This window comes from Anabrus simplex, chromosome 5, assembly GCF_040414725.1.
Source record: "Anabrus simplex isolate iqAnaSimp1 chromosome 5, ASM4041472v1, whole genome shotgun sequence".
In the NCBI taxonomy this organism is placed as follows: Eukaryota; Metazoa; Arthropoda; class Insecta; order Orthoptera; family Tettigoniidae; genus Anabrus; species Anabrus simplex.
In genome coordinates this window covers 135,995,751-136,010,419 of record NC_090269.1, presented here as the reverse complement: position 1 = coordinate 136,010,419, position 14,669 = coordinate 135,995,751, and the positions used below count along the sequence as shown (strand labels likewise).

At 37.8% G+C, this 14,669-nt stretch overlaps 1 protein-coding gene across 3 annotated transcripts in view; it reads right to left on the bottom strand.

Moving 5' to 3' along the window:
- Positions 1-969: 969 nt before the first annotated feature.
- Sse (separase) overlaps positions 970-14,669 on the bottom strand; it is a 330,246-nt gene continuing 316,546 nt past the window's right edge. For all 3 annotated transcript variants that reach the window (XM_067148330.2, XM_067148331.2, XM_067148332.2), the window contains exons 11-12: positions 14,020-14,132; positions 970-1,370 (exon numbers count right to left, since the gene is read on the bottom strand). In XM_067148330.2, coding sequence (XP_067004431.2) covers positions 1,255-1,370; positions 14,020-14,132 — 229 coding nt within the window. In that variant the 3' untranslated portion in view covers positions 970-1,254. The remainder of the gene's footprint in view (positions 1,371-14,019; positions 14,133-14,669) is intronic.

Sequence of the window (14,669 nt, the reverse complement as noted above, 5' to 3'; positions counted from 1 at the left end):
GAAGAGTCAATGCTCTCGATTCCACACTTCAGTCACGCCCATCCTTAGTGTGCACTGCGTAGCAACACAGTACATTTCCTGGCTGGCAATTCTCTCCTTTAAAACCATACGTCCATTTGACCTCAGCATTAAAACAAATAAAACAAACAATGCACGAATTGGTTATAGGCTATAAGCCATGCTTTCTCAACCAACTGTCGGCATCGCCAGTGTTCGCAGATTGTACCTCTCCGTACACTGGCTGCTACGTGATATTGTGGCGTTCCTTAAAACGCCGAATACAAAATAATTACGATTCTGCTTGAACTTAGCAGATATGAAGCACACTGTAGACAAGCTGAAGTGGGTAAAGTGTGTGCAAAGTTGCCCGTGCACGTTCCGGAACATGTTCTTTCACGATGCGGAGAAAAATACTCTGTAAAATACTAATTTTTTTTCAAAATATAAAGCCAGTTTTGAATTGAAATTCTGAATTTCGGTAACGGGACTGACATTGTTTTTCGAATTACGAATTATCTGTATTTGGAATTAAACGATTTAAATAACACGCAAAATCGTACCTCATGTTTCCGGGAATGAGAGCTGCTTCGAATTAGGTGAGGTTTTGAATTAACCGATTTTGAATTATTGAGGTTCTACTGTATAACTAAACAGAATATGTTAACTTCAGGGGTGGCCCATTTAGTAAAAATATAGAAATTTAAAAAAACCCAAGATAAACACTGAGAATGCATTAAAAATTCTTATGCATCTTGGTATGAAATCACTTAATCAGAAATGGTCCAGACCAGTTAATCAAGGGTTTTCCAAAAATGCAGGCAGCCTATGTTAATAATAATTATAATAATTTTCTTTGTGTAAATCATACAATTATTCTGAAAAGTGTACTACTTTTTGTGTGTGTCACTTTGGGGTTAAAAGTAAATAATACTACATTATGAAGGTGGACCACTACAGTATATGCTAAACTTCCTTTGACCAGTGAATTTTAATCTTTTGGAGATCATAACAGTGAAACTAAACTAACACATCAGGGATTAGATACCAGAGAGCAACTTTATTAATATACAGGTCCAAAGTTTTGGTGAGATTTCTACAGTTGCAGGACATTTTTTGAACATATATTCTATAATTCCTTGGATTCATTGATTTAAAAGGATTAAAATTTAACACTTCTTATACAAAACTAATCTTTTAACATTTTAACACTTGATATATTGGGACAATGTCACTAAAGCAGGTGTCAGTGGTACTTCATAACTGTATTTTCACTGGAAGTCCTCTTGCTACTAAAGCTGCTGATGTAGCAAAATATCTGGTGGCTTGACGTCCCAAATTCATGGCTCTTAAAAGGTCCGGCTCGGACACAGCTGCAACAATATCAAAGTATTCAGTTACTGAAAAAAATACAATTCTCGTGTTTATGGACAAAAAATTGCTCAAATGTAAGTTAAATAATTCTGTTAATGTAAAACAATCTCTGTACACATGTCTATGCATGTAAAAAAAATTTACATTTGCATCCTTGTCCCAAGGTCATGCAGCTCTTTTGAGGCTCACCCCGATGGGAGGTGAATTGTGCACCTTTTTAACTACATACAAGCCCTTCTGCCAATCTAAAATTTCTAGCAGTATGGGAACCAAACCTGGCCCTCCAAGGACGGCAGCTAATAGTGGTAACCATTACATTACCGAGGTAGATAGTTGTAAGAATGAAACCTGATGGTCAGAACAGATCAATGTTTGCTGGGAAACATAGTTGTCATCGTCCATGATAAGTAAATAACTACCTAGCCTAACCATAAATACTGTCACAAACTATTTTGTGAATAAGTGCAATTCAGATCATATATAGTGTACATTTGTTAATAAATTGTAATGTTGATAAGCGTCTTGTATTCATCTTCATTTCCTGTTTGCAGCTTCCCAGGTCGGGTTGTGAATCGAGGACCTCCATCGCTGCCTGTCTCTCCACTAATCTTCTCCTTTTTTAAGTACATCTTCCGGTTTTCCTCTCCTCTTCTCTATGCACTCCCACTCTGAATCTGTCCACCTCTTTTGGGGTCTTCCTCGTGGTCTCCCATTTCTCATCATACGCCCATACCACTTTAGCTTTGTTGTTTCTATCCTGTCTTGAAGCTTCAAGATTCCTGTCATTTTTCCTTCTCTCTTCATTTCTAGTTCTATCCTTTCTGGTCTTGCCCTCGATACCTCTTAGAAATTTCATCTCTGCTGCCTGTATTCTACTCTCCTCTCATTTTGTCGTAGTCCACGATCCAGCTGCATAGGTTAGTACGAGTTCAAAATAGGTTGAATATAATACTTTAATACATTTGTTCGGGGCATCTTGGTTCCGCAAAATACCCCTTACATTCTGGTAGAAGCTGTTTGCTTGTTGCATTTTGTTTTTCCAATTTCCTCGGTAATCTTTCCATCTTCTGTGATCACACTTCCCAAGTACTTGAAACTTTTAACCACTTCCAGAATTTCACCATTCAGTTCTATCTTTCCTCTTCCTTCCTTCCCCTTGTCACCACTATTGTTTTACTTTTCTCTGTGCTTATTTTCATCCCAAATTTTTCTATCTCTTTATTCCATACGTCTACTTGGTTTTGAACTTCCGTTTCATCATCACCCCATATCACTAAATCATCTGCAAACAACATGGCTTTTGTTGCCTGTCTTCCCACTCTCTGTTTAATGTTCTTATGAATTTCATCCATGACTATGATGATTAGTAGGGGGGGTAGTACACTACCCTGTCGGAGACCAGTTTCAACTTTAAACCATTTTATTTTTCCTATACTAGTCTTCACACTATTAACACAATTTTCGTACATAGCTTTTATCATTTGCACTTCCACTCTGTTAACTTGTTTTTTACTTAATGTGTCCCATACCAACGGTCTGGGCTTTCTCAATGTCAATAAAATATGTCATCACTATGTCTTTTCCAAGCACCCATCTTTTCTCCATCATATGTTTTTATGTAAAGATCAGGTCAAACGTTGATCTGTCTTTCCTAAAACTATACTGTGCTTCCATTTGTCCTTCTAGCTTCCTCCTCAGTCTTCCTTCCAATACTCTCTCAAATATCTTAGCTACATGGGCAATAAGGGTGATCCTTCTGTAGTTATGCATTCCTTTTTATTGCCTTTTTTAAATATCGGGATAATTAAACCCTTTTCCCACTCTTCTGTGATCTCTTTCTTCCTCGAGATTATTCTAAATAATCTATACAGCCACTATAGCCCTATTAGACCTGCTGCTTTTGTTATTTCCGTAGTGACCTCATCCACTCCTGTTGCTTTACCGATCATCTTTTGTATGGCTTTCTCTATTTCTAACATCGATATCTCCTGTTCTTGTTCTTCTTTCCCCATTGTTTCTTCTTGCTCCTCATCTACCCATTCACTGTATTTAATATTTAGCAATTCTGAGAAATATTCTTCCCATCTTTTTAGTATATCATCTCTTTGCGTCAATATCTGCCCTGTTTCACTTTATACAAATTTTGTATATTCTCTATTTCTTAAACTATTCTTTACCAAGCCATACAAAACCATTTTACTTCCCTTTATATCTTCCCGTAAAGTTTCTGTGAAACTTTCCCAGCTCTTCCGTTTCTCTTCTTGCACTATTTTCTTATGCACCTTTTTGGCTTCTTTACATTTCTGCCAATTTTCTGTACTATTGCTGCCTATCCACTTTCTCCAAGCCATTTGTTTCTCTTTAACTGCTTCCTTTACCCTGCTGTTCCACCAAGGAGTCTTTTTCCTCTCTGATAGTCTTTCACAGGTGTTTACTGCACACTTTACAAATCCATTTCTGAAATATGTCCATTCCTCTTCCACACTGTTCAAGTCATTTTTGGGAATTTCTTTCTTCAGATCCTCTTGAAACTTTTCCCTTATTTCTTTCTCTTTTAACTTCCATCCCTTTATTTTTCCTTTCCCCTTTTTCTATTAACTTCGTTATTTTACCAAGTCTTAAGTTGGTTACCACCGCTTTATGGTCTCCTTCGAAATCTGCTCTTGGCATTGCTGTCACATCTTCCAGTTGTCTACGTTTCTCCTTCTCCACCAGAATAAGATCAATCATGGTCATTGTATCTCCCCAACCATATCTAGTTATTTTTCGCGAGTTCTTTTTTCTAAACCATGTACTGCCAACATTTAATCCATTCCTTCTACAAAAATATACAGTAGAAGTCCGCTATAGCGAGTACGGCATATAACAAGAACACCATTATACCGACAATGTTTCGCTGTCCCTTCAAAATTCCTATATTAAACTGTGTATTATCCTTCGGTTACAGCGAGAACCCTATCACTGACATACCTGTTATTACGAGCGATCAAGTGTGCGCGATTTTTTTCCCGTTACCGATATTTATGCATCCCAGCGATTATGTTGCATGCAATCGACTATCCTCGGTATCGTTTCCTCGCTATGTCCGCTAGCAAGTTCTCTCGTCGACATTCAAAGGCGATGTTGGAGTCTATTAGTAATACCCGTCGACTGCTGTTACGTAAAATAATTTGAATTGAAAGAGAACATATTTTTGTAATAAATGCGTAAATAATGTGTCCGATAACAGTTCTTAGCTTGTTAAAAATAAAGGCTGACTAAACAATCGCTTAATTAATGATAAATACTGCAATTAAGTAAAAGTACACCGAGATACGACAGAGTGCATAATTGATTTCATAGGTTAGTTTATATTTTCTTGCGTCTGGTTAAATTACGGAAAGGTTATCATGTAAATTTATAGTGAGAAGGTTATCATTCCTCTACTGGCGCTTGAAATATGTTTTCATCATATGTATAATACGGTTAAGTGAGGACAGGTGACGCTGTTTGAATAAAGAAACTGAAACATTTGCCACAAAATGTGATTGATCATCTTTGATATCGTATAGTTTTCTCACTAAGTGCATTTGCGAGCTCTCTCGTCGACATTTTCAACAGGTTCTCTTCGATATTATGATGCCAATTTTAAGTTAATTGTTATTAAACACTCAGAAATGTAGAATAATTGTGCAAGAAAATATGGCATAGGCCTAAGTAAAGCCAATATTTGGCATCAGCGTGAAGACAAAGATAGCTAAAAAATATTTGTACTGAACAAAAAAATGCATTCAGTGGTCCGCAACAAGGATGCTTTAAAGAAGTCGAAAATGAAATTGTGAGCTATATGCACGAAAAATGAAAGGGTCGAATGGCCATACCGTGGCGCAATAAACTTGTTCGTTTAATTTTTAACGTCTGCGATTAGGCCTATACATCGCTAGCCACCGAAGTTGACCGAACCCGGCAAGCAAGGTGTGCGTGTAGTGGTAGCCGATTATATCTGACGCTGAGTACAAGTACCTTAACAGTTTTATAGACGGCAAGAATATTTTCCTGACGGATCGCTGTACTGTAGAGACGCATGGAATAGGTAGACATGCCAACTTTCAAAAGTGAAAAATCAGGAGAAATTTCGCAGCGAATCGTGACATATTACGACATCACTTATGGCAGAACATGTACAAATTCATTATAATTCAATACATTAACAATTCTATTTGCCCATATACATGTTTTTCATCATTTACATGTGAATACTAAATACTGGACATACCTAAACTGTAGGAACATGTGAGTGACTTCTCTTCCTTCAACATGGTGATCCCATTAATACTAATTGTTGTTCAACACACCAGTAGCTGATTTAGCCCTCTTCAGAAACTCTGAACTAAATTTTTGCTCAAAGCACTTGCCTTGCTGAATTCATCTGATTTCATCTGACCTACCAATGCCCATTGAACATCAATTCTTCCTTTTGCCAGGTCTGTTTCTTCGAGCTGAAAGTTACAGACCTGGGAGTGCAGAATATCAGTTTCTTTATCCAAATGTTCCATTTCACTAGCCAAAATGTTCGGACACTTGTTAATGAAAAATCTAGGGCTAGAAAATGATGCCTTACTTACAGCAGAAATATTTGCAACTTCTGCATTAATTAAAACTTCATCTTTGAATGGAAATTTGTGTATCATGTAGTCACACGATAAAGATAAACACTTTCTAACAGACTTAAAGAATGTGCACTTTTCCTCAGACTTCAACGTGTTCACTAAAACAAACGCAGAGTTCCCCATCATCAGATCACAATCATCCTTTTGATTTGCTGGAGTATGACAATCTACATCAAGAAGAGAGGAGGATCTTTTAATAACATCTGGTTTCACAAACCTTGCTATCACATTCTTCAATAGTTCCTCCAAAACTGACCTCAATAAGTGGATGTGCGGCATACTTGACTGAAGAGCTACGTTTGGATTCTGAAAGATATCCATAAAACTTGAGAGAAAAAGGCAAAAAGATTTATGTAAATTTGATGACAGGAACATGAAAAGTCATTCTTCATGTGACAATGCAAGGCTCTTAGTGTCATGAGCAGTTTCATTTTTTTTTGAAGTGAAACCGATGACTGGGTTTTCCTTTTAACTGAGGAGTGAGGTGAAATGTTATGACAATCATTAACCTTTTCAGACAAACAAGACACATCTGCACTTAAACTGTGCTTAGGAATTTTGTACGTCTTCAAAGTTCCCATGTGAGAATCCTTACTCACAATTTCGCTCCTGAATAATGTAACCAAAGGGTCCCAGTGAAACAAAATCCTATCTAAACACCTATTTAGTGATAACCATCGAGTAGGCATGTGCTTCAGAATTTTCCTGATCTCTGTGTTGTGCAAAGTCTGAAATTCTCTGAACTGTTCTTTCCTCTTTGCACTCCTTTCCAGATAAAATATATCAATTATACTTTCATCTACATTTACGGGCAAGCATGCTGCACCCTTCTCGGCAGCAAGATTAATTAGGTGACAAGATCAGCCTACGATGATTATGTTACTATTTTCCCGCTTCAAACATCCTGCCACACCATTCTTTAATCCTACCATTACTGGAGCATTATCAACACCAAGAGCTAGGCAGTTTTTTAATGGAATGCAGAATTCCCGAAAAGTTGAGAGCAAAAGATTAGCAATGTTAGCTCTAGTAGCATCCCCTTCTAATTTCGGCACAGAGAGTAGACAACTCTGAATTTCATTGAGTTCAGGCCTAAAAAATGTTACAACAATGGAATATATCTTCAAGTCGCTTTTATTGCTACCATCAGTAGCAACAGAAAATGCATTCACCTGCAAATGTGATACAATGTTCGCCCTTTCTTTCATTCACATTTCTGTGATGATAGCCGCTGTTTTCGTTCTAGCACACCCATATCATTTAGCGATTTCCGAATCAGGAAACATTTTGCGAAACAAAGGTCCCGCGTGATCGGCACAATTTACAGGCAGATTATGTTCTGCTATAAATGACGTAAATAACGCCTCGGCATTCGTCACAGGATTTACATCTTGGTTTTTACATGAAAAGTCCAGTTTCTGGTTTCTTTTCACACACTGGACACTCTCCTTATGGTTTTTCGTTTGCATATGCTGAAGTATATCGCATTTCCTGCCATGTGCAACTGAAAAATCACACCTACATATAGTACAGAATGTGAACGTTGGTCCCTTTCTGGATTCACTCAAACATGGAAACTCTTCCCTATAAGCACTTTTAAACACTGCATCATATTTCCTTTTTGACATTTTGGCCAAAACAAATATTAAGGCACAACACGAGCACTTCTGCAGGTCTTGCCCCGGGTAGAACGACTATGGTGAGCTACTTCTGAGGTTAGGTTACTCCAAAGAGAATATTACTCGCTTGACTCGCTTGCAAAGAGAATGACTATTATAGACCAAAGCTGCACATGACTGGCCACTGTGCCGCGTACTGCCATCAGGTATCATTATTAGAACTATCGACCAGCCATACTCAGCCATATATCGATAGAATGAGGAAATCCGCGGGAGTTTAAAATACAAAAATTACGGATACTGCTCTGAAAATTGGGAGATTGGACCCGGCGGTCAGGAGATCGGGAGGAATGATGAAAAATCGGGAGTCTCCCGCTCAAATCGGGAGACTTGGCACGTCTGAATAGGTATTGCCGGCAAATTTTCAACGGGTTCTCTTCAGTATTATGATGCCAATTTTAAGTAAATGATCATTAAACCCGCGGAAATAAAGAATAATTGTGCAGCCGCAAAAATGCGGTATAACGAAAGCCAATGTTCAGCGTCTAAAAATTGTCTAAAAATGCGTACTTTACAACAAAGACTTTCATATGATTTTACAAAGCACTTTTTGAGCCTGATTTAAATTTTTGAAGGAAAAAGTGGGGTTTGTCATGGATTCGGAGAAGTACGGTACTGTCATTTTTTCAGAATGTAATTAAACATACACTTTCACGTAGTATCAGATTTCGAAAAGTAACAAACAAGTAAGTCGTAGTGTGGATATAATTTGCGGAAACGCACGTTTTGAACAAACTGATAGCCGTTTCATACCGATTTTAATGTGTATGGGGCGGTTTTCCGACTTTAATACAAAAATCGGATATAACGACAATCCACTAGAGCAAGTAAATTTTCTGCCGTTGTGAATTCTCGCTATAACGGACTTTTACTCTATTACCAAATCTCCATCTTGGTTTCCGTAACTATGGGGGCCAATTATCTCTTTTCCCTGTGTCTGTTTGAACATGTGCATTCATGTCTCCCATTATTATAACTTCTTTGTGTTCAGTACAACTTCAATACAAACTCTTCTAAACATTCATCTGCATTCCTCGATTGGGGTGCATAAACCTATATAAAATCCTTGATTCCGCTTTCAAGTCCAAGTCTAACTTTAATTATCCTGTCACTGATCTGGTCAATTTAGTCCACATATTGCGCTAGGTCTTCTCTCAATTGTAACATCTGCAAGCTATTGAAATTATTAAATGGATAAATGGTGACTAAAACAAGTATAAATAACAAGATTGGGTGCCACCTGCAAAACAATTGCAGGAATAATTAACTCTGTAGAGCAACAAGCAACTCCCTCTCCCAAGGCGACGGTCATCAGGCTGACGAAGCTCCAGACTTACTTTACAACCTTACCTGTTGCTGTTTACCCCTGAAATTAAATTTGGGTAGCATGCCAGGTTCATCCTTATTCCACTGATAAAACATTCACTGCAAGTTTCATTCCATGACTTTACTCCCAGAATAAGAAAAAATATATGACAAACACCAACAATAATCATCACTTGATGTGTCCCACTCGTGTTTGCCATTTACAAAGGGCAAATATACAGATAACTAAAAACCACCAACAAAAAAAACCATCAGTTGATGAGACCAATTTGTGTTTGCCGTTTACAAAATGGCAAAAATACAAAAATCACTAAAAACCACCAACAAAATTATTTTCACTATACTGTATACATTTCACAACATACCTCCTGGTAACAGTCTTACAGACTCCCCACTGCTACAGAAGAAAATCCTAAACTAGTAAAGAAAAGTACGACGACTTTCTCTACTTACGGATGCACCCTTCCTTACGAAGAACATCCCTAACCTTATTTATACTTTTCATCGATGTCTTGAATCATTCCTGATTACCACACAGGTTAGCGTGACCCCTCACGTTTCTCCTACTGAAAAACTGCATACTCGACCGATGATTTCCTTTACCAAGAATTAGCTCTGTGCCAACCACGCATCCACTCCAGAATGTACATTCAGTACGCACCACCACATCCACTGTTCATTATCTCATAGAAGAATTATAGTATAGGCCTAATTATTATACAGAGTTTTAGTATCATACACTTAGTAGTGTCTATTACAGAATGGCCACCGGAAACTCGTTAGCATCTGTGATTCTAGGAGTGCTCATGCCATAATGGATACTGACGAACAATAGAATAACGCATAGGAAACTGCGCAAAGTAGCTCCCGCGCACCGGTCCGAATGAGAAACAGAATCAGAATGACTTGCCGCACACGTGTACGTACTTATATAGGCTTGATACATGTGGTTATAGCATCCCGAAAAGTTTACTGGTAGCAATGCTCTCACAGGCACTTATTCACGCATCACTCAGTCAACCCAACCTTGCTTAAAACAAAGCCCTCGTATTGGCTATCGTGCATCTGATGTGACATAGAACATCCACGCATGTATATCCACATTGATCAACTCCAATCTTCAGTCTATACTACCTGCCATACCACGGGTTTCCAAGCCACTTTGTTGCAACACTTTCAACTGACTTCAACCGTCTATCCCAATATAGCCACCGTTTTCAGTGTTGCACAATTCTTGAGCAACCTACACTGCCATACCATGTGCAGACTCTTACACAAATTAAAGTTACACAGATACAAAATTCCCAACTACAAATTCTTCTTATAATATTATGTTTTTACATTATAAATGAGCAAAATTACATTATTTTAATGACTTCAATATTACGAACTAATTTACGAAAATTTTCTAACCTGAAAATTTGGGGATCATACATTTGTACAGTTACACAATATAACACCAACACCAATTGTTGCCATCTTTCTTCCACTCTAATATAATCTAAACCCTTTCTTCAATTCTTTTTGACCTATCCCCTTCCATTTTGTCTCACTTATTCGCATCATTGCTATGTCTTTCTTCTCCATATACTCTATCAGTTCTTCTACCTTGGCATTAAAAGTCATGACGATGATACCAATTCTTGTGATGTCTGGTAGCTCACTTCTCACAGTTCCCCCAGAGCACCGGGAACTGTAAGTCACTTCAGGGTGACGCCCTAGCATTTTCTGAGAACTCTATTCACTTGCACTCATTTTTTAGGCTGTTTGTACAATGGGTTCGCCACTTCCAAAGGCAGGTTCAAATTAGGCCGCCCCTAACATGGAGTCAGACGCCTTTTGTAGCCGCTCCTCTGGAGTACAGATGCTATGGGTTTGCCACTTCTGCCATCTCCACCGTACCAAAGTCCATCTTCTGTCGTAGATGCCGGTGAGATCTTCACCCATAACCCAGGGCAAGGGTCCTCCATATTTATGACCCCTGGAGAGAGCGTAAACATGTACAGTAAATAAAACACCAAGTTTACTTTTGTTATACACTGTACTGTCCTGTTTCATAGTTAAAAGTGTTGAAAACTTTAAGAAGCTATACTTATGTTTTGGTAATAAATTACACAAATGAAATCTCTTACACGTTATCTCCTTGGAGGAAGAGTTCAGGACGCTCCTTAAGTAAACTGTCCTTTATCCACACCAATAATGACCGCATAATCCATTTTTCTTTCTCTGGCAGCGTCACTTGCCGTTTCTCCGTCGCCAAATTCCAGGGTTATATGTAACCCACTATTTTTATCTGCTATATTGAACAATTTTCAAATTTGCCAGCTTCTTCTTCTTCTCCTCCTCCTGTTTTGTTTATTCGGCTTCGCATTGCAGTTTACCCAGCCACTATTCGTTGTGATTAAGGATACCCAAAATTTGCAAGCTGATTGCTAAATGCAAGTAAAAGGAACAGCTAAATGTCTCAGTTTCTGCCAAAATGCACAAATGGCCAAAGTACCACAGTCAAATTTTACAATTGTCCTTTCCCTTGTAAGCTGACTGTAAATTCTCCCTTAAATATACTAAAGCAAGTAATGGGAATAACATCTTAGAGAAGTTAATATAAAATATACATGAACGCATGCAGGTGCAATACCCATTGAACTATGCAAGAATATAAGTTCCAACTCACAACAAAATAATACACGTCCGCAAAGAGTAACTTTCCACTTGTAGAACTCCTCGTAAGACATCGCAGTGATCATCATAGTATCATTATTCACATATTGGGTAAGTGACAGTATTCTTTCATTTCTAACATGAAGGTGGATTATATTCATGATGGGTCTTCTTACTGTGTAACTTGTGTTGTAAGACAGTTGGGTTCCATGTTCGAGTGTGTGGTTTGTAGAGTGTTGCAGTTTGTTTAACTTAACCTCGCTATGGCCTGTACAATGTTCTCACAATCTTGAAAACAATGAATTTCTTCTGTCAACATCACCAGGATTCTCTTTCGTCCATTTTGGCACTATCTGATGGACGGAGACTTACTACGACCGTTTAAGACTTCAAATTCCGGGCACCGACCTAGCGTTTCAAAACTACCTCTCACCTCAATTTTTTATTGTTTTAAAGAAATGAGGGGACAGGGAGAAATATATAGGTAACTTTCACCAGCAATAACAGTAGCACTTTCAAATCACTACATAACCTTCAAAATCAGCAACACATCAGTCTACAAAAGGTTCATATACCGTACAGAATAACTAATTCCCTCACACGGGGCTCACTATTCTCGCTCATCGGTCGAGTAAGACAAGTTTTGTACGTGTATACACGATTAAAATAGCTCTATTTCTTGTCCCGTTGGACTAATACAATGTAGTTTTCTGTCAAACTGTGCGATGGGCTGAGATCCTTGTTCAACTTCCATAACTGAATTCCTGCTCGTCTTGGTTGCAAATAGACTGAGTAGTTATTTGCTATGGAACAACGATTCTCAACTCGCCTTCACTTCTGTAAAAAGAAAAAGTATTGCCTTAAGGCGTCTTGACAACACTATTTAAGTCTGACACACTGATTTTATCTATAAATTTATCAGAGCAAAACTCTCTCGCAGTATCCTTAGGTTGATGAATTTTTTTGAATGTAGATGTTTTGAAAGTGTAAGTGTAGCCTATGTTATATAATAGTTCCTTTAATGTTCAATGGAAAAAGGAAAGTAAGTGTGTTGCCATGGCGATATTGTAGGTGAAAAAACAAAACAAAGGAAGATGGCTACTGATACTGAGAATGATTGAAGTTATATGTTGTATAAGGGAACTTATATTAAAAAGGTTATATTTGAGCAGTGCTGGCTGAACTGGAATTTTAATGAAAATCCTTAAAATCATTACAGTGATTAGTCATTAGATAATAATAGATAATACCCTAAAAGAAGTTAACAAGAAGGATATAGAGCATAATGAGGAAATGAAGAAATTAATAGTGCAGGAATGGAATTAAGCAGTGAAGCTGAGAAGAAAAACGTAGAAGTCAATAATGGAATCCCCCTGTGGATGGGGACGGAAGAGTAACACCCACGGTATCCCTTGCCTGTCGTAAGAGGCGACAAAGATGTCGCAGAGGCTCTGAACTTTGAAGCGTGAATTGGTGACCACGGAGCCCTCAGCCGAGTCCTGGCATTACTTCCACTTGTGCCAGGCTCCTCACTTATCTATCCTATCTGACCTTCCTTCATCAACTCTTGTTCTTTTCTGGCCCCGACGCTATTAGGTTTCCGAGGGCTACGGAGTCTTTCATTTTCACGCCCTTCTTGGCCCTTGCCTTTCTTTGGATGATACCTTCATTTTTCAAAGTGTCTGATCCCTTCCATTTTTCATCTCTGATTACTGTTACATAGAGGATGGTTGCCTAGGTGTACTTCCTCTTAAAACAATCACCACTACCACTACCACCACCACCACCACAATGGAATCTGGAGCCTTGAATTTTAAAGCGATACAAGTACTCATGCATTTGTATGATGGTTGGAAGAAGAAAAAGACGACAAAGAAGAGGAAAAAGAAGAGAAGTACAAAGCACGGAGAACTTCAGGGGAACTGGAAGTATTTATTTATGCATGTTGGATCTTGAACATTCTGGAGCTTCTATAGAATATGTTGAGCAGGATAATAGAAGTCCTATGGCTTCCTACTGGGGAGAGAATTTTGAAAATGCCATTATAATTTCTTATTTATATTTCATCTTGTATGCTTGTGTGTGTATATATATATATATATATATATATATATATATATATATATATATATAATATTGGGAGGATTACAAGATGCCAAGAATCACATGCAAATTAATATACATATTATAGATTGTTATGCTTTTCAGTGTACAGTCAGCAAGCCTCTCCCAAATTAACGATGAACAAATTAACAAGACAAGGAAAAGTCTTCAAGCGGTAGTTTATTTACTGACTATTATATACAGCATTTAATTTACAATCAAGTACTTACTTTCCTCTTCTCTCCCTTCATCCTTCTTTGGTAGCCATGCATCCAACAGCTTTTTAGCCAAAGCGTCAGTATCACGATCTGTCACTTCCCATAACATTCCCATCACACATGGACTGCAATAGCAACAATAGGACAAGATATAAATTTTTTTAACTTGCATCTTTAAAACAATTCACTTGATAGAAAGCTCTAAAACAACCATGTTTTAAAAATTTTACATAGTCCTAACAGTGTTAAATTTGATATTGGTTACAAAATACCTTGATTCGTATGTCACTTTACATAATAAAACCAAACCAAACCTCATGGGGCTACATCTCTGACAGAGTTTAGCGTATCACGCAGCTGCTGTTCAGCCCGAAGGTCTGCAGTTTTATGAGGTGATGTATGATCGATGATATTTTTTGCCATTGTCATTGTATACCATGTGATGGTGGATTGTCAGAGAAGGCATTAGCCATACCATGAACACGTATTTTATGAATGTGTAAAAAAATCAGTAAGTATATGCATGTAAAAATATCAATCCATTATTGAAATTCACTTGTCGCACTGACACAGATAAGTCCAATATATAATACCAATATAAGGGGTCCATTACTGGACATTATAAATCTTCAGGCTAATACATTCCTGTTGCCCGAGTTTTG